The 18,510-nt window shown below is 46.5% G+C and overlaps 1 protein-coding gene across 1 annotated transcript in view; it reads right to left on the bottom strand.

Moving 5' to 3' along the window:
- The window catches only part of unc13a (unc-13 homolog A (C. elegans)), a gene marked incomplete at both ends in the record, with an annotated part of 83,456 nt that overhangs the window by 40,472 nt on the left and 24,474 nt on the right, over window positions 1–18,510 (bottom strand). The window contains 3 exons of the mRNA XM_084186209.1: window positions 11,423–11,513; window positions 13,419–14,219; window positions 18,099–18,218. Of these exons, the coding sequence (XP_084042335.1) occupies window positions 11,423–11,513; window positions 13,419–14,219; window positions 18,099–18,218 (1,012 nt within the window). The remainder of the gene's footprint in view (window positions 1–11,422; window positions 11,514–13,418; window positions 14,220–18,098; window positions 18,219–18,510) is intronic.

Below are 18,510 nucleotides of genomic sequence, written 5' to 3'. Positions count from 1 at the left end.
TCAGTATGTAGCTGTCTGTCTCTAGCTGTCTGTCTCTAGCTGTCTGTCTCTAGCTGTATGTATGTAGCTGTCTGTCTCTAGCTGTCTGTCTGTAGCTGTCTGTCTATAGCTGTCTGTCTCTAGCTGTCTGTATGTACCGGTCTGTCTGTAGCTGTCTGTATGTAGGTGTCTGTCTGTACCTGTCTGTCTGTACCTGTCTGTCTGTACCTGTCTGTGCCTAGCTGTCTGTATGTAGCAGTCTGTCTGTACCTGTCTGTCTCTAGCTGTCTGTATGTATCAGTCTGTCTGTAGCTGTTTTTCTGTAGCTGTCTGTCTGTCTGTAGCTGTCTGTCTCTAGCTGTCTGTCTCTAGCTGTCTGTCTCTAGCTGTATGTAGCTGTCTGTCTCTAGCTGTCTGTCAGTAGCTGTCTGTCTATAGCTGTCTGTCTATAGCTGTATGTATGTAGCTGTCTGTCTCTAGCTGTCTGTCTGTACCTGTCTGTCTCTAGCTGTCTGTATGTAGCTGTCTGTCTCTAGCTGTCTGTCTGTACCTGTCTGTCTCTAGCTGTCTGTATGTAGCTGTCTGTCTCTACCTGTCTGTCTGTACCTGTCTGTCTCTAGCTGTTTGTCTGTACCTGTCTAATGTAGCTGTCTGTCTCTAGCTGTCTGTCTGTAGCTGTCTGTCTATAGCTGTCTGTATATAGCTGTCTGTCTATAGTTGTCTGTCTGTAGCTGTCTGTAAGTAGCTGTCTGTCTATAGCTGTCTCTCTATAGCTGTCTGCTGTCTATAGCTGTCTGCACCTAGCTGTCTGTATGTAGCTGTCTGTATGTAGCTGTCTGTATGTAGCTGTCTGTCTCTAGCTGTCTGTATGTAGCTGTCTGTAGCTGTCTGTCTCTAGCTGTCTGTCTCTAGCTGTCTGTCTATAGCTGTCTGTCTGTAGCTGTCTGTCTATAGCTGTCTGTCTATAGCTGTATGTCTGTAGCTGTCTGTCTGTAGCTGTCTGTCTGTAGCTGTCTGTCTGTAGCTGTCTGTCTGTAGCTGTCTGTCTATAGCTGTCTGTCTGTAGCTGTCTGTCTCTAGCTGTCTGTATGTAGCTGTCTGTCTGTACCTGTCTGTCTCTAGCTGTCTGTATGTAGCTGTCTGTCTGTAGCTGTCTGTAAGTAGCTGTCTGTATGTAGCTGTATGTCATTAGCTGTCTGTCTGTAGCTGTCTGTCTATAGCTGTCTGTCTGTAGCTGTCTGTCTCTAGCTGTCTGTATGTAGCTGTCTGTCTCTAGCTGTCTGTCTCTAGCTGTCTGTATGTAGCTGTCTGTCTGTAGCTGTCTGTCTCTAGCTGTCTGTCTATAGCTGTCTGTCTGTAGCTGTCTGTCTGTAGCTGTCTGTCTATAGCTGTCTGTCTGTAGCTGTCTGTCTCTAGCTGTCTGTCTATAGCTGTATGTCTGTAGCAGTCTGTAAGTAGCTGTCTGTCTCTAGCTGTCTGTATGTAGCTGTCTGTCTGTACCTGTCTGTCTCTAGCTGTCTGTCTATAGCTGTATGTCTGTGGCTGTCTGTCTGTAGCTGTCTGTTTCTAGCTGTCTGTCTATAGTTGTCTGTCTGTAGCTGTCTGTAAGTAGCTGTCTGTCTATAGCTGTCTCTCTACAGCTGTCTGCTGTCTATAGCTGTCTGCACCTAGCTGTCTGTATGTAGCTGTCTGTATGTAGCTGTTTGTCTCTAGCTGTCTGTCTGTAGCTGTCTGTCTGTAGCTGTCTGTATGTAGCTGGCTGTCTGTAGTTGTCTGTCTATAGCTGTCTGTCTCTAGCTGTCTGTCTATAGCTGTCTGTCTGTAGCTATCTGTCTGTAGCTGTCTGTCTGTAGCTGTCTGTATGTAGCTGTCTGTCTCTAGCTGTCTGTCTCTAGCTGTCTGTATGTAGCTGTCTGTCTGTAGCTGTCTGTCTGTAGCTGTCTGTCTCTAATTGTATGTATATAGCTGTCTGTCTCTAGCTGTCAGTATGTAGCTGTCTGTCTCTAGCTGTCTGTCTCTAGCTGTCTGTCTCTAGCTGTATGTATGTAGCTGTCTGTCTCTAGCTGTCTGTCTGTAGCTGTCTGTCTATAGCTGTCTGTCTCTAGCTGTCTGTATGTACCGGTCTGTCTGTAGCTGTCTGTATGTAGGTGTCTGTCTGTACCTGTCTGTCTGTACCTGTCTGTCTGTACCTGTCTGTGCCTAGCTGTCTGTATGTAGCAGTCTGTCTGTACCTGTCTGTCTCTAGCTGTCTGTATGTATCAGTCTGTCTGTAGCTGTTTTTCTGTAGCTGTCTGTCTGTCTGTAGCTGTCTGTCTCTAGCTGTCTGTCTCTAGCTGTCTGTCTCTAGCTGTATGTAGCTGTCTGTCTCTAGCTGTCTGTCAGTAGCTGTCTGTCTATAGCTGTCTGTCTATAGCTGTATGTATGTAGCTGTCTGTCTCTAGCTGTCTGTCTGTACCTGTCTGTCTCTAGCTGTCTGTATGTAGCTGTCTGTCTCTAGCTGTCTGTCTGTACCTGTCTGTCTCTAGCTGTCTGTATGTAGCTGTCTGTCTCTACCTGTCTGTCTGTACCTGTCTGTCTCTAGCTGTTTGTCTGTACCTGTCTAATGTAGCTGTCTGTCTCTAGCTGTCTGTCTGTAGCTGTCTGTCTATAGCTGTCTGTATATAGCTGTCTGTCTATAGTTGTCTGTCTGTAGCTGTCTGTAAGTAGCTGTCTGTCTATAGCTGTCTCTCTATAGCTGTCTGCTGTCTATAGCTGTCTGCACCTAGCTGTCTGTATGTAGCTGTCTGTATGTAGCTGTCTGTATGTAGCTGTCTGTCTCTAGCTGTCTGTATGTAGCTGTCTGTAGCTGTCTGTCTCTAGCTGTCTGTCTATAGCTGTCTGTCTGTAGCTGTCTGTATGTAGCTGTCTGTCTGTAGCTGTCTGTCTATAGCTGTCTGTCTCTAGCTGTCTGTCTATAGCTGTCTGTCTATAGCTGTCTGTCTGTAGCTATCTGTCTGTAGCTGTCTGTCTGTAGCTGTCTGTAAGTAGCTGTCTGTCTATAGCTGTATGCCCCTAGCTGTCTGTCTGTAGCTGTCTGTATGTAGCTGTCTGTCTCTAGCTGTCTGTCTGTAGCTGTCTGTCTATAGCTGTCTGTATATAGCTGTATGTCTGTAGCTGTCTGTCTATTGCTGTCTGTATGTAGCTGTCTGTCTCTAGCTGTCTGTATGTAGCTGTCTGTCTGTAGCTGTCTGTCTCTAGCTGTCTGTCTATAGCTGTATGTCTTTAGCTGTCTGTCTGTATCTGTCTGTCTATAGCTGTCTGTCTGTAGCTGTCTGTCTCTAGCTGTCTGTCTATAGCTGTATGTCTGTTGCTGTCTGTAAGTAGCTGTCTGTCTCTAGCTGTCTGTATGTAGCTGTCTGTATGTAGCTGTCTGTCTGTAGCTGTCTGTCTCTAGCTGTCTGTCTATAGTTGTCTGTCTGTAGCTGTCTGTAAGTAGCTGTCTGTCTATAGCTGTCTCTCTATAGCTGTCTGCTGTCTATAGCTGTCTGCACCTAGCTGTCTGTATGTAGCTGTCTGTATGTAGCTGTCTGTCTGTAGCTGTCTGTCTCTAGCTGTCTGTATGTAGCTGTCTGTAGCTGTCTGTCTCTAGCTGTCTGTCTATAGCTGTCTGTCTGTAGCTGTCTGTATGTAGCTGTCTGTCTGTAGCTGTCTGTCTATAGCTGTCTGTCTCTAGCTGTCTGTCTATAGCTGTCTGTCTATAGCTGTCTGTCTGTAGCTATCTGTCTGTAGCTGTCTGTCTGTAGCTGTCTGTAAGTAGCTGTCTGTCTATAGCTGTATGCCCCTAGCTGTCTGTATCTAGCTGTCTGTAAGTAGCTGTCTGTATGTAGCTGTCTGTCTGTAGCTGTCTGTCTATAGCTGTCTGTATGTAGCTGTCTGTCTGTAGCTGTCTGTCTCTAGCTGTCTGTCTATACCTGTCTGTCTGTAAATGTCTGTATGTAGCTGTCTGTCTCTAGCTGTCTGTCTCTAGCTGTCTGTTTATAGCTGTCTGTCTGTAGCTGTCTGTATGTAGCTGTCTGTCTATAGCTGTCTGCCCCTAGCTGTCTGTCTATAGCTGTCTGTAGCTGTCTTTCTCTAGCTGTCTGTCTGTAGCTGTCTGTAAGTAGCTGTCTGTCTCTAGCTGTCTGTCCCTAGCTGTCTGTCTATAGCTGTCTGTCTATAGCTGTCTGCCCATTGCTGTCTGTCCATAGCTGTCTGTCTGTAGCTGTCTGTATGTAGCTGTCTGTAAGTAGCTGTCTGTATGTAGCTGTCTGTAGCTGTCTGTCTATGGTTGTCTGTCTGTAGCTGTATGTTTCTAGCTGTCTGTCTGTAGCTGTCTGTCTCTAGCTGTCTGTATGTAGCTGTCTGTAGCTGTCTGTCTCTAGCTGTCTGTCTATAGCTGTCTGTCTGTAGCTGTCTGTATGTAGCTGTCTGTCTGTAGCTGTCTGTCTATAGCTGTCTGTCTCTAGCTGTCTGTCTATAGCTGTCTGTCTATAGCTGTCTGTCTGTAGCTGTCTGTAAGTAGCTGTCTGTCTATAGCTGTATGCCCCTAGCTGTCTGTATCTAGCTGTCTGTAAGTAGCTGTCTGTATGTAGCTGTCTGTCTGTAGCTGTCTGTCTATAGCTGTCTGTATGTAGCTGTCTGTCTGTAGCTGTCTGTCTCTAGCTGTCTGTCTATACCTGTCTGTCTGTAAATGTCTGTATGTAGCTGTCTGTCTCTAGCTGTCTGTTTATAGCTGTCTGTCTGTAGCTGTCTGTATGTAGCTGTCTGTCTATAGCTGTCTGCCCCTAGCTGTCTGTCTATAGCTGTCTGCCCCTAGCTGTCTTTCTCTAGCTGTCTGTCTGTAGCTGTCTGTAAGTAGCTGTCTGTCTCTAGCTGTCTGTCCCTAGCTGTCTGTCTATAGCTGTCTGTCTATAGCTGTCTGCCCATTGCTGTCTGTCCATAGCTGTCTGTCTGTAGCTGTCTGTATGTAGCTGTCTGTAAGTAACTGTCTGTATGTAGCTGTCTGTAGCTGTCTGTCTATGGTTGTCTGTCTGTACCTGTCTGTCTCTAGCTGTCTGTATGTAGCTGTCTGTCTCTACCTGTCTGTCTGTACCTGTCTGTCTCTAGCTGTTTGTCTGTACCTGTCTAATGTAGCTGTCTGTCTCTAGCTGTCTGTCTGTAGCTGTCTGTCTATAGCTGTCTGTATATAGCTGTCTGTCTATAGTTGTCTGTCTGTAGCTGTCTGTAAGTAGCTGTCTGTCTATAGCTGTCTCTCTATAGCTGTCTGCTGTCTATAGCTGTCTGCACCTAGCTGTCTGTATGTAGCTGTCTGTATGTAGCTGTCTGTATGTAGCTGTCTGTCTCTAGCTGTCTGTATGTAGCTGTCTGTAGCTGTCTGTCTCTAGCTGTCTGTCTATAGCTGTCTGTCTGTAGCTGTCTGTATGTAGCTGTCTGTCTGTAGCTGTCTGTCTATAGCTGTCTGTCTCTAGCTGTCTGTCTATAGCTGTCTGTCTATAGCTGTCTGTCTGTAGCTATCTGTCTGTAGCTGTCTGTCTGTAGCTGTCTGTAAGTAGCTGTCTGTCTATAGCTGTATGCCCCTAGCTGTCTGTCTGTAGCTGTCTGTATGTAGCTGTCTGTCTCTAGCTGTCTGTCTGTAGCTGTCTGTCTATAGCTGTCTGTATATAGCTGTATGTCTGTAGCTGTCTGTCTATTGCTGTCTGTATGTAGCTGTCTGTCTCTAGCTGTCTGTATGTAGCTGTCTGTCTGTAGCTGTCTGTCTCTAGCTGTCTGTCTATAGCTGTATGTCTTTAGCTGTCTGTCTGTATCTGTCTGTCTATAGCTGTCTGTCTGTAGCTGTCTGTCTCTAGCTGTCTGTCTATAGCTGTATGTCTGTTGCTGTCTGTAAGTAGCTGTCTGTCTCTAGCTGTCTGTATGTAGCTGTCTGTATGTAGCTGTCTGTCTGTAGCTGTCTGTCTCTAGCTGTCTGTCTATAGTTGTCTGTCTGTAGCTGTCTGTAAGTAGCTGTCTGTCTATAGCTGTCTCTCTATAGCTGTCTGCTGTCTATAGCTGTCTGCACCTAGCTGTCTGTATGTAGCTGTCTGTATGTAGCTGTCTGTCTGTAGCTGTCTGTCTCTAGCTGTCTGTATGTAGCTGTCTGTAGCTGTCTGTCTCTAGCTGTCTGTCTATAGCTGTCTGTCTGTAGCTGTCTGTATGTAGCTGTCTGTCTGTAGCTGTCTGTCTATAGCTGTCTGTCTCTAGCTGTCTGTCTATAGCTGTCTGTCTATAGCTGTCTGTCTGTAGCTATCTGTCTGTAGCTGTCTGTCTGTAGCTGTCTGTAAGTAGCTGTCTGTCTATAGCTGTATGCCCCTAGCTGTCTGTATCTAGCTGTCTGTAAGTAGCTGTCTGTATGTAGCTGTCTGTCTGTAGCTGTCTGTCTATAGCTGTCTGTATGTAGCTGTCTGTCTGTAGCTGTCTGTCTCTAGCTGTCTGTCTATACCTGTCTGTCTGTAAATGTCTGTATGTAGCTGTCTGTCTCTAGCTGTCTGTCTCTAGCTGTCTGTTTATAGCTGTCTGTCTGTAGCTGTCTGTATGTAGCTGTCTGTCTATAGCTGTCTGCCCCTAGCTGTCTGTCTATAGCTGTCTGTAGCTGTCTTTCTCTAGCTGTCTGTCTGTAGCTGTCTGTAAGTAGCTGTCTGTCTCTAGCTGTCTGTCCCTAGCTGTCTGTCTATAGCTGTCTGTCTATAGCTGTCTGCCCATTGCTGTCTGTCCATAGCTGTCTGTCTGTAGCTGTCTGTATGTAGCTGTCTGTAAGTAGCTGTCTGTATGTAGCTGTCTGTAGCTGTCTGTCTATGGTTGTCTGTCTGTAGCTGTATGTTTCTAGCTGTCTGTCTGTAGCTGTCTGTCTCTAGCTGTCTGTATGTAGCTGTCTGTAGCTGTCTGTCTCTAGCTGTCTGTCTATAGCTGTCTGTCTGTAGCTGTCTGTATGTAGCTGTCTGTCTGTAGCTGTCTGTCTATAGCTGTCTGTCTCTAGCTGTCTGTCTATAGCTGTCTGTCTATAGCTGTCTGTCTGTAGCTGTCTGTAAGTAGCTGTCTGTCTATAGCTGTATGCCCCTAGCTGTCTGTATCTAGCTGTCTGTAAGTAGCTGTCTGTATGTAGCTGTCTGTCTGTAGCTGTCTGTCTATAGCTGTCTGTATGTAGCTGTCTGTCTGTAGCTGTCTGTCTCTAGCTGTCTGTCTATACCTGTCTGTCTGTAAATGTCTGTATGTAGCTGTCTGTCTCTAGCTGTCTGTTTATAGCTGTCTGTCTGTAGCTGTCTGTATGTAGCTGTCTGTCTATAGCTGTCTGCCCCTAGCTGTCTGTCTATAGCTGTCTGCCCCTAGCTGTCTTTCTCTAGCTGTCTGTCTGTAGCTGTCTGTAAGTAGCTGTCTGTCTCTAGCTGTCTGTCCCTAGCTGTCTGTCTATAGCTGTCTGTCTATAGCTGTCTGCCCATTGCTGTCTGTCCATAGCTGTCTGTCTGTAGCTGTCTGTATGTAGCTGTCTGTAAGTAACTGTCTGTATGTAGCTGTCTGTAGCTGTCTGTCTATGGTTGTCTGTCTGTAGCTGTATGTTTCTAGCTGTCTGTCTGTAGCTGTCTGTCTCTAGCTGTCTGTCTGTAGCTGTCTGTATGTAGCTTTCTGTCTATAGCTGTCTGTCTATAGCTGTCTGTATGTAGCTGTCTGTCTGTAGCTGTCTGTCTATAGCTGTCTGTAGCTGTCTGTATTTAGCTGTCTGTCTGTAGCTGTCTGTAAGTAGCTGTCTGTCTGTAGCTGTCTGTAAGTAGCTGTCTGTCTGTAGCTTTCTGTCTCTAGCTGTCTGTCTATAGCTGTCTGTCTATAGCTGTATGTCTATAGCTGTCTGTCTGTAGCTGTCTGTAAGTAGCTGTTTGTCTGTAGCTGTCTGTAGGTAGCTGTCTATCTGTAGCTGTCTGTAAGTAGCTGTCTGTCTGTAGCTGTCTGCCCCTAGCTGTCTGCCCCTTGCTGTCTGCCCCTAGCTGTCTGCCCCTAGCTGTCTGCCTCTAGATGTCTGCCTGTAGTGTCTGTCTCTAGCTGTCTGTATGTAGCTGTCTGTCTGTAGCTGTCTGCCCCTAGCTGTCTGCCGCTAGCTGTCTGTCTTTAACTGTCTGTCTCTAGCTGTCTGCCCCTAGCTATCTGCCTCTAGCTGTCTGTCTTTAGCTGTCTGTCTCTAGCTGTCTGTCTTTAGCTGTCTGCCCCTAGCTATCAGCCTCTAGCTGTCTGTCTTTAGCTGTCTGTCTTTAGCTATCTGCCTCTAGCTGTCTGTCTTTAGCTATCTGCCTCTAGCTTTCTGTCGCTAGCTGTCTGCCCCTAGCTGTCTGCCCCTAGCTCTCTGTCTCTAGCTGTCTGTATGTAGCTGTATGTCTCTGGCTGTCTGCCCCTAGCTGTCTGCCCCTAGCTGTCTGTCTTTAGCTGTCTGTCTCTAGCTGTCTGCTTTGAGCTGTCTGCCTCTAGCTGTCTGTCTTTAGCTGTCTGCCCCTAGCTGTCTGCCCCTAGCTATCTGTCTCTAGCTGTCTGCCCCTAGCTGTCTGCCCCTAGCTGTCTGTCTCTAGCTGTCTGCCCCTAGCTGTCTGCCCCTAGCTGTCTGTCTCTAGCTGTCTGTCTCTAGCTGTCTGTATGTATCTGTATGCCCCTAGCTGTCTGTCTCTTTTTGTCTATCTCTAGCTGTATGCCCCTAGCTGTCTGTCTCTAGCTGTATGCCCCTAGCTGTCTGTCTCTAGCTGTCTGATCCTAGCTGTCTGCCCCTAGCTGTCTTCCCCTAGCTGTCTGTCGCTAGCTGTCTGCCCCTAGCTGTCTGCCCTTAGCTGTCTGCCCCTAGCTGTCTGTCTCTAGCTGTCTGTGTGTAGCTGTATGCCCCTAGCTGTCTGTCTCTAGCTGTCTGTCTCTAGCTGTCTGTCTCTAGCTGTCTTCCCCTAGCTGTCTGTCCCTATCTGTCTTGTCTCTAGCTGTCTGTCTCTAGCTGTCTGTCTCTAGCTGTCTGCCCCTAGCTTTCTGCCCCTAGCTGTCTGTCTCACTACAATAACTGTAAGTTACAACGATGGAGTCGTGACACATGGCTAGTCTACCCGAGTTTATTACTATAAAATCAAGAAAGATGTGTTTCATTGGGCAAAAAACTGCCCATAATGTCTTCCATAAAACCCAGCAGAGAGACAAGAGAGCATTACCAGGGGTGATTTCGCTGTTCATTAACGTTAGTTGGGAGGCCTTTATGTTTGAAGGACATGGTTGAAAGTGGATTTGTGACAGATCCTTATATGAGCTACCATTCCAGTAATTGTATATGTGCTCTTTGTCTCGCTGTGTGTTTAGAGCATGACACTGACATTCACGTCATCGTCACTCGCAGCGCTCATGACCAACCACAGACACACCCACCTGGCAGTCGGCTCCAGCCCTGGCCAATCAGAACGGACAACATGCAAATCGCTAAGGGAGTGAGAAAAAAAACAACTGAAAAAAATGGGGATAAACAAACACAAATTATCTTAACAAAATAAAGCTGGGCAAAAATATCCACATGGTTACAATTTGCAGAGTAATAGAAGGAGACATGAATGACAGACAACCAGAGGATTGAGAAGTGAATGAAACACAACTGAAAGGGCACAGACGTCAGAATAGAAACCTCAGGGCAGGGACATACAGTGCATTGGGAAAGTATTCAGACCCATTCACCTTTTCCACACTTTGATACGTTACTGCCTTATTCTAAAATGGATTAAATGAAATGTTTTCCTCCTCAATCTACACACAATACCCCATAATGACAAAAGCGAAAACAGGTTTTTAGAATTTTTTGCACATTTATAAAAAATAAAAAACAGTAATGCCTTATTTACATAATTATGCAGACCCTTTGCTATGAGACTCGAAATTGAGCTCAGGTGCATCTTGTTTCCATTGATCATCCTTGAGATGTTTCTACAATTTGATTGGAGTCCACCTGTGATAAATTCAATTGATTGGACATGATTTGGAAAGGCACACACCTGTCTATATAAGGTCCCACAGTTGACAGTGCATGTCAGAGCAAAAACCAAGCCATGAGGTCGAAGGAATTGTCCGAAGAGCTCCGAGACAGGGTTGTGGGAAGGGTACCAAAAAATGTCTGAATTATTGAAGGTCCCCAAGAACACAGTGGCCTCCATCATTCTTAAATGGAAGAAGTTTGGAACCACCAAGATCCATCCTAGAGCTAGCCGCCGGGCCAAACTGAGCAATCGGGGAGAAGGGCCTTGGTCAGGGAAGTGACCAAGAACCCAATGGTTTCGCTGACAGAGATCCAGAGTTCCTCTGTGGAGATGGGAAAACCTTCTTGAAGGTCAACCATCTCTGCAGAACTCCACCAATCAGGCCTTTATGGTAGAGTGGCCAGACGGAAGCCATTCCTCAGTAAACGGCACATGACAGCCCGCTTGGAGTTTGCCAAAAGGCACCTAAAGACTCTCAGACCATGAGAAACAAGATTCTCTGGTCTGATGAAACCAAGATTGAACTCTATGGCCTGAATGCCAAGAATCACATCTGGAGGAAACCTGGCACCATCCCTACGGTGAAGCATGGTGGTCGCAGCATCATGCTATGGGGATTTTCTTCGCTGGCAGGGACTGGGAGACTAGTCAGGATCGAGGGAAAGATGAACGGAGCAAAGTACAGAGAGATCCTTGATGAAAATCTGCTCCAGAGCGCTCAGGACCTCAGACTGGGGCGAAGTTTCACCTTCCAACAGGACAACGACCCTAAGCACACAGCCAAGACAACACAGGAGTGGCTTCGGGACAAGTCTCTGAATGTCCTTGAGTGGCCCAGCCAGAGCCCAGACTTGAACCTGATCGAACATCTCTGGAGAGACCTGAAAATAGCTGTGCAGCGACGCTCCCCATCCAACCTGACAAAGCCTGAGAGGATCTGCAGAGAAGAATGAGAGAAACTCCCCAAATACAGGTGTGCCAAGCTTGTAGCGTCATACCCAAGAAGACTCGAGGCTGTAATCGCTGCCAAAGGTGCTTCAACAAAGTACTGAGTAAAGGGTCTGAATACTTATGTAAATGTGATATTTCCATTTATTTTTATATAAATAGGTTTGCAAAAATGTCTAAAAACCTGTTTTTGCTTGTCATTATGGGGTATTGTGTGTAGATTGATAAGGGAAAAAACAATTTAATCAATTTTAGAACAAGGCTGTAACGTAACAAAATGTGGAAAGAGTGAAGGGGTCTGAATACTTTCCGAATGCACTGTATGAAGGAGTGACAGCATTATGGCGAGAAACAGAGAGAGCAGCCACATAGTGTCCATCCATACACATCCACGTGCACATGCACACACACACACACACATACACAAACACACACGCATGCACACAAGCACACACACACACAGGCTGTCTCACCTGCTGCAGCTGTAGTCGGACCTTGCTGCAGAGCCGTTGCCAGCTGGCCCTAGCCCTGTCTGGACCAGGCTCCATGATGGACCTCTGATAGCTGGGAGAGGAATTTACAAGAATATTCAGACTAGAGCGCATTCATTGAGAAGATATTTACATGTTAGAAAATATTGTAATTTTTGTAGGTATTAGTGGCTAGTAACAGAAAGTAATACAAGCGTAGAATAATGTAGTGTGTATACAGTACCAGTCAAAAGTTTGGACACACCAACTCATTCAAGGGTTTTTTACTATTTTCCACATTGTAGAATAATAGTGAAGACATCAAAACTATCAAATAGCACTATGGAATCATGTAATAACCAAAAAAGTGTTAAACAAACATATATTTTATATTTGAGATTCTTCAATGTAGCCACCCTTTGCCTTGATGACAGCTTTGCACACTCTTGGCATTCTCTCAACCAGCTTCATGGGGAATGCTTTTCCAACAGTCTTGAAGGAGTTCCCACATATGCTGAGCACTTGTTGGCTGCTTTTCCTTCACTCTGCGGTCCAACTCATCCCAAACCATCTCAATTGGGTTGAGGTCGGGGGATTGTGGAGGCCAGGTCATCTGATGCAGCACTCCATCACTCTCCTTCTTGGTCAAATAGCCCTTACACAGCCTGGAGGTGTGTTTTGGGTCATTGTCCTGTTGAAAAACAAATGATAGTCCCACTAAGTGCAAACCAGATGGGATGGTGTATCGCTGCAGAATGCTGTGGTAGCCATGCTGGTTAAGTGTGCCTTGAATTCTAAATAAATCACAGACAGTGTCACCAGCAAAGCACCATCACACCTCCTCCTCCATCCTCTCAAATTTGGACTCATCAGACCAAAGGACAGATTTCCACCGGTCTAACGTGCATTGCTCGTGTTTCTTGGCCCAAGCAAGTCTCTTCTTCTTATTGGTGTCCTTTAGTAGTGGTTGCTTTGCAGCAATTCAACCATGAAGGCCTGATTCACACAGTCTCCTCTGAACAGTTGATGTTGAGATGTGTCTGTTACTTGAACTCTGTGAAGCATTTATTTGGGCTGCAATCTGAGGTGCTTTAACTTATCCTCTGAAGCAGAGATAACTCTGGGTCTTCCTTTCCTATGGCGGTCCTCATGAGAGCCAGTTTCATCATAGCGCTTGATGGTTTTTGCGACTGCACTTGAAGAAACGTTCAAAGTTCTTAAAATGTTCCGGATTGACTGACCTTCATGTCTTAAAGTAATGATGACTGTCATTTCTCCTTGCCTATTTGAGCTGTTCTTGCCATAATATGGCTTGGTCTTTTACCAAATAGGGCTATCTTCTGTATACCACCCTACCTTGTCACAACACAACTGATTGGCTCAAATGCATTAAGAAGGAAATAATTAACTTTTAACAAGGCACAACTGTTAATTGAAATGCATTCCAGGTGACTACCTCATGAAGCTGGTTGAGAGAATGCCAAGAGTGTGCAAAGCTGTCATCAAGGCAAAGGGTGGCTACTTTGAAGACACTTTTTTGGTTACTACATGATTCCATATGTGTTATTTATAGTTTTGATGTCTTCACTATTATTCTACAATGTAGAAAATAGTAAAAATAAAGAAAAACCCTGGAATGAGTAGGTGTGTCCAAAGTTTTGACTGGTACTGTATGTAGTGTATATGTAGTAAAGTGAATAGTTGTGATAGTAGTATATCAGAAGGTGTTCTGTCTACATGACTACACATTCTTAGAAAAAAAGGTGATATCTAGAACCTAAAAGGGTTCTTCGGCTGTCCCCATAGCAGAACCCTTTGAAGAACCCTTTTTGGTTCCAGGTAGAACCAGTTTGGTTCCAGGTAGAACCCTTTTGGTTCCAGGTAGAACCCTTTAGGTTCCATGTAGAACACTTTTTGGTTGCAGGTTGAACCCTTTTGGTTCCATGTAGAACCCTTTTGGAACTCATTTTTTCTAAGAGTGCAGTAGTGGAGGTTTCACCTGACGACAGGGGTCTCGATCTTCTCTGGGGGGACTTCTGCTGGGAGGCTCTCTACGACAGGGACCTCCTCCTCTAAAGTCAGAGGCTCCTCCTCTTGGAGGTCTAGGAGGATGTCATCAAGGGCATCAGACACCGGAGGCTGGGTCTCTGGAGCAGGTGGCTGGGCTGTGGGCGTCGGGGGCTGGATGAGGGATGGATGGATCATGGGGGTGAAGGTAGGCTTAGTGGAGGGTGTGGTGACAGGGGGCTGGAAAGGGAGCATGGACTGGGCTTGGGTGGTGGGGGCCACGGAAGAGGGAGCCAAGGTGGGGGGCTGGGGCTGCTGCTCTCTCAGGGAGGCCTGTTCCTCCAGAGGAGGCCTGGTGATGGAGGCCTCGGGGACCAGCGTGGGAGCTGTGCTTATGGGGGGAGGGGTGTAGTGCGGCTCCTCGCTGAGCGTGCTATCAAGAGGGTAGAGGTCTTCATCTTCCTCGTACACCATCTCCTCCTCTCTCTCATAGTTGTACTCCCCCTCTCCCTCCTCAGGCTCGTAAAGCTCGCCCTCCTCCTCGTCATAAATAGCCCCCTCCTCTTTGCCATCTTTGACGTAGCTCCCCTCGTCACTGTTCACCTCATCGGGCGCGTTGGGATCCCAGTCGTAGCTGACAGAGGAGTGACAGGAGTGGTAGGCGTCATTCTCATCGTAGAGCTCCACAGAGCCCCTCATGCTCCCCTCGACCTCGGGGCCAAACCCCTCACTGAGCTGGGAGCTACCTCGGCTCAGGTCCCCGGAGGAGGCATAGCGACTGCTGCCTGTAGGACTGTAGAAAGACACAGACAGACACATGAACCACAGTCAGATACACAGACACACAGAGCAGACTGTAACAAAAGTAATGTCATTACCCCCAACACTGCTTGTCACTGTGACACATCATAGGAGGAGGTAATAACAGGCTGCCACTGAGACACAGAGGAAGTAGAGGACCCACAACAACACAGAAAACACTAACACTTTAACACTGCAACTCACGTCAATGTAGCACAACTGTTCCCCTATGTCTCCAGACTGGGGATGAAACACTATTATATATATATATATTTTAAACATTTTAGTCATTTAGCAGACGCTCTTATCCAGAGCGACTTACAGTTAGTGAGTGCATACATTATTATTATTTATATCTTTTTTATTTATATACTATAAACACTAAAGAACCAAAGGGGCCCACAGAGTGCAAGTTAAGGTGACATATTGGGATAAGGAGCCAGAGTGGGGACCAGAGTGCAAGTTAAGGTGACATATTGGGATAAGGAGCCAGAGTGGGGACCAGAGTGCATGTTAAGGTGACATATTGGGATAAGGAGCCAGAGTGGGGACCAGAGGGCATGTTAAGGTGACATATTGGGATAAGGAGCCAGAGTGGGGACCAGAGGGCATGTTAAGGTGACATATTGGGATAAGGAGCCAGAGTGGGGACCAGAGTGCAAGTTAAGGTGACATATTGGGATAAGGAGCCAGAGTGGGGACCAGAAGGCATGTTAAGGTGACATATTGGGAGAAGAAACTAGGGTGGGGACCAGAGGGCATGTTAAGGTGACATATTGGGATAAGGAGCCAGAGTGGGGACCAGAGAGCATGTGAAGGTGACATATTGGGATAAGGAGCCAGAGTGGGGACCAGAGGGCATGTTAAGGTGACATATTGGGATAAGGAGCCAGAGTGGGGACCAGAGGGCATGTTAAGGTGATATATTGGGAGAAGAAACTAGAGTGGGGACCAGAGGGCATGTTAAGGTGTCATATTGGGATAAGGAGTCAGAGTGGGGACCAGAGGGCATGTTAAGGTGACGTATTGGGATAAGGAGCCAGAGTGGGGACCAGAGTGCATGTTAAGGTGACATATTGGGATAAGGAGCCAGAGTGGGGACCAGAGGGCATGTTAAGGTGATATATTGGGATAAGGAGCCAGAGTGGGGACCAGAGTGCATGTTAAGGTGACATATTGGGATAAGGAGCCAGAGTGGGGACCAGAGTGCATGTTAAGGTGTCATATTGGGATAAGGAGTCAGAGTGGGGACCAGAGAGCATGTTAAGGTGACATATTGGGATAAGGAGCCAGAGTGGGGACCAGAGGGCATGTTAAGGTGACATATTGGGAGAATAAACTAGAGTGGGGACCAGAATGCGGCAGAACAGTTAACCTAAGGTAATAGGAAAAAGGTAGTGAACCAACCAAGGCAACCCAGACCAAGGGATAGGCTAGTATGTGTACAGATGCGTGTGTGTGAGTGTGGGTTGGGTGATGTAGTTATGGGTCTTTTTTCAGTATAGGGAGAGATTATTGGTGAATGCTTTGATCACACGCCACATACACATCTGTATATTCAACAGAGATTCCCAAACACCCAGAGCCAACACAATAAACAGCAAAACAAGACGTGAGGCAAACAGCCTTCACAAGTAATGGCACCCATTCAGGTGAGAGAGAGAGAGAGAGAGAGAGAGAGAGAGAGAGAGAGAGAGAGAGAGAGAGAGAGAGAGAGAGAGAGAGAGAGAGAGAGAGAGAGAGAGAGAGAGAGAGAGAGGGAGACAGGGGGCCTACACTGGGCTGACAGGAGAGGAGAAATAGTATCTCTTTAGGATATATTTATCGTCTATGATGAATGAGGCTATTAGTGAGTAGGGAAAGAGAATGAGACGCTGCATGAGTTAGAGAGAGAGAGAGAGCAGACAGGAACAATACACACACATGCACACACACACAAGTCCACCCGTTTACACACTATCGATTAGAGCAGTGAAGGTTCAATAATGCATGAGGCGGGGGGGACAGGAAAACAGAACACCTGAGGAAAGGAAACCAACACACACACACACACAAATACACACACGGCATATGTACAAAACCACATACACTCAGACAGAATACTGACCCTCACCCTGCCATTCAATCAAGAAGCGCACACACATGCAAAATCTCTCTTTCTCTCTTTGTTGATCTCTCTCTCTCTCTCTCTCTCTCTCTCTCTCTCTCTCTCTCTCTCTCTCACACACACACACACACACACATAGACCCACAAGGACACACATAGGCCTGCTGTCCGTCAGAAACCAGCATTTCCCTTATCAAACACCAAACAATAGGACAGAAGCACAGTGAAACACACACCGGAGGACATGTGTCTTCCCCTCTCTGATAGGCTACAATTCATTTTGATCAGGCATGGCTCCTGCCACCCCACAGCTGGGGTCCTCGGCCAACAGTAGGGCTGGCACTGGCTGGGGGAAAGCCTGAGCTCATAATTACCACAATTTGAACTGAGACACACACAATAACAAAGAGGACTTGTCACCAGTGTTGGAATTAGTTACTTGGAAAAATAATATATTACACATTACTCATTACATTTAACAATAGTAACATGTTACTTTATAATATTACTTTGTGTGGAAAGTAACGCTTTATATTACAAGTTATATTACCTTGCGTTACTTTCATGAAAATCTCACCGTTTGTTTGACTGTTGGAGGGAGCAAGGTGAGCCACGCTCGCTCTACCAAAGATAGGTTACTTACTAACTCAGGTTTGATCACTAGTTTCTCCTTCCATCTGTGGTGCTGCTTTCCTGTGCTAGTCTACAAGTACTGAGCTATATATGGGCTGCTTAATTCGCGATATATACTGTAAGCCAAACATCTGTACAGATTTCCTATCTTTTCATTCAAAATCTTTCTCTCGAGTCGCCAGTTCTGGTTATAGACCGCATGTACACGGACCCATAGAGATGTATAGATGGCACACTTGCCACTAGACAGGAAAGCCCTCAATAGAGTACCACAGTATGAGTCATAATACCCATAAAACCTAGCGGTCAAACAAGGAAATGGTTCCAATCGTTTTTCCACCATTAATTTTTCCCATAGGGGATTTTAGAAACACTTAAAATAAGCTTAAGGGTATTCTGACACCTCCACTGTGGGGCTTTATGGCCTTTGCTATCACAGAAGCCATCAATGGCAAAGATCAGACATGTGCCCTCTATACATTTCTATGGACAGCAGCTGTCATGACATTTCTCCAAACAGCCTTTGTCCGCACGCTCGAGAACAAATGAGGAAACAAGTTGAGCTCAGATCATGGAAACACGTACCCGGTAGAGATGATTCTGAAAGTAATGCATGTGTTGTTTCACAAAGTAACTGTAACAATATTACCCCCAACACTGCTTGTCACTGTGGCACACCATAGGAGGACGAGGTAATAACAGGCTGCCACTGAGACACAGAGGAAGCAGAGGAGCCACAGCCACACAGAACACACTAACACTTTAACACTGCAACTCACATCAATGTAGTACAACTGTTCCCCTATGTCTCCAAGTTCTTAGATAACAGCACACACAACAGAGGAACTCATTCACATTTCACAACAGATGTACGACAGAGAGAGGGGAGCTCATGTGTGTGTGATACCAGTGTGTATGCAGTAGTTATTATCAGGTAGATACAGAATCGGAACGTATATATGTGGTAGCGAGAGCGAGGTGGAACAGTGCACGCATGCAATCACAGCGAGGACAGAACAAGTCCAACACTGACATCACAGCGAGACCATGGACAGACTCGCAGGCTGGAGCAGGAGGAAGAGGAGGAAGAGGAAGAGGAGGAAGAGGTGGAGAGGAGGTGCAGAGACCCACCTATCGGACAGCGAGTGCCTACTGTCTAGAGAGTACTGACGGCTGGTGTGCCGGCTCGAACCTGAAGCTGAATCGAGATCGCTGCGCCCGTTGGTGGCTGAGTCTAAAGTATCATAGCATCTGGCAGGTTGGGGGGAGAGGAGAAGCATCAGTAGAGCCGGCCTGAGGCTTTTCAAAGACCCACAGCAACGTCCACGCACCAAACTGAACCACACACTGCCCAGCACACCTACTGCATAAAGATCATGGATGGATGGATGGATGGATGGATGGATGGATGGATGGATGGATGGATGGATGGATGGATGGATGGATGGATGGATGGATGGATGGATGGATGGATGGATGGATGGATGGATGGATGGATGGATGGATGGATGGATGGATGGATGGATGGATGGATGGATGGATG

The sequence above is a fragment of the Coregonus lavaretus genome, assembly GCF_964263955.1.
Source record: "Coregonus lavaretus genome assembly, chromosome: 21".
NCBI classification, from domain to species: Eukaryota; Metazoa; Chordata; class Actinopteri; order Salmoniformes; family Salmonidae; genus Coregonus; species Coregonus lavaretus.
This window is presented reverse-complemented; position numbering and strand designations above follow the sequence as displayed.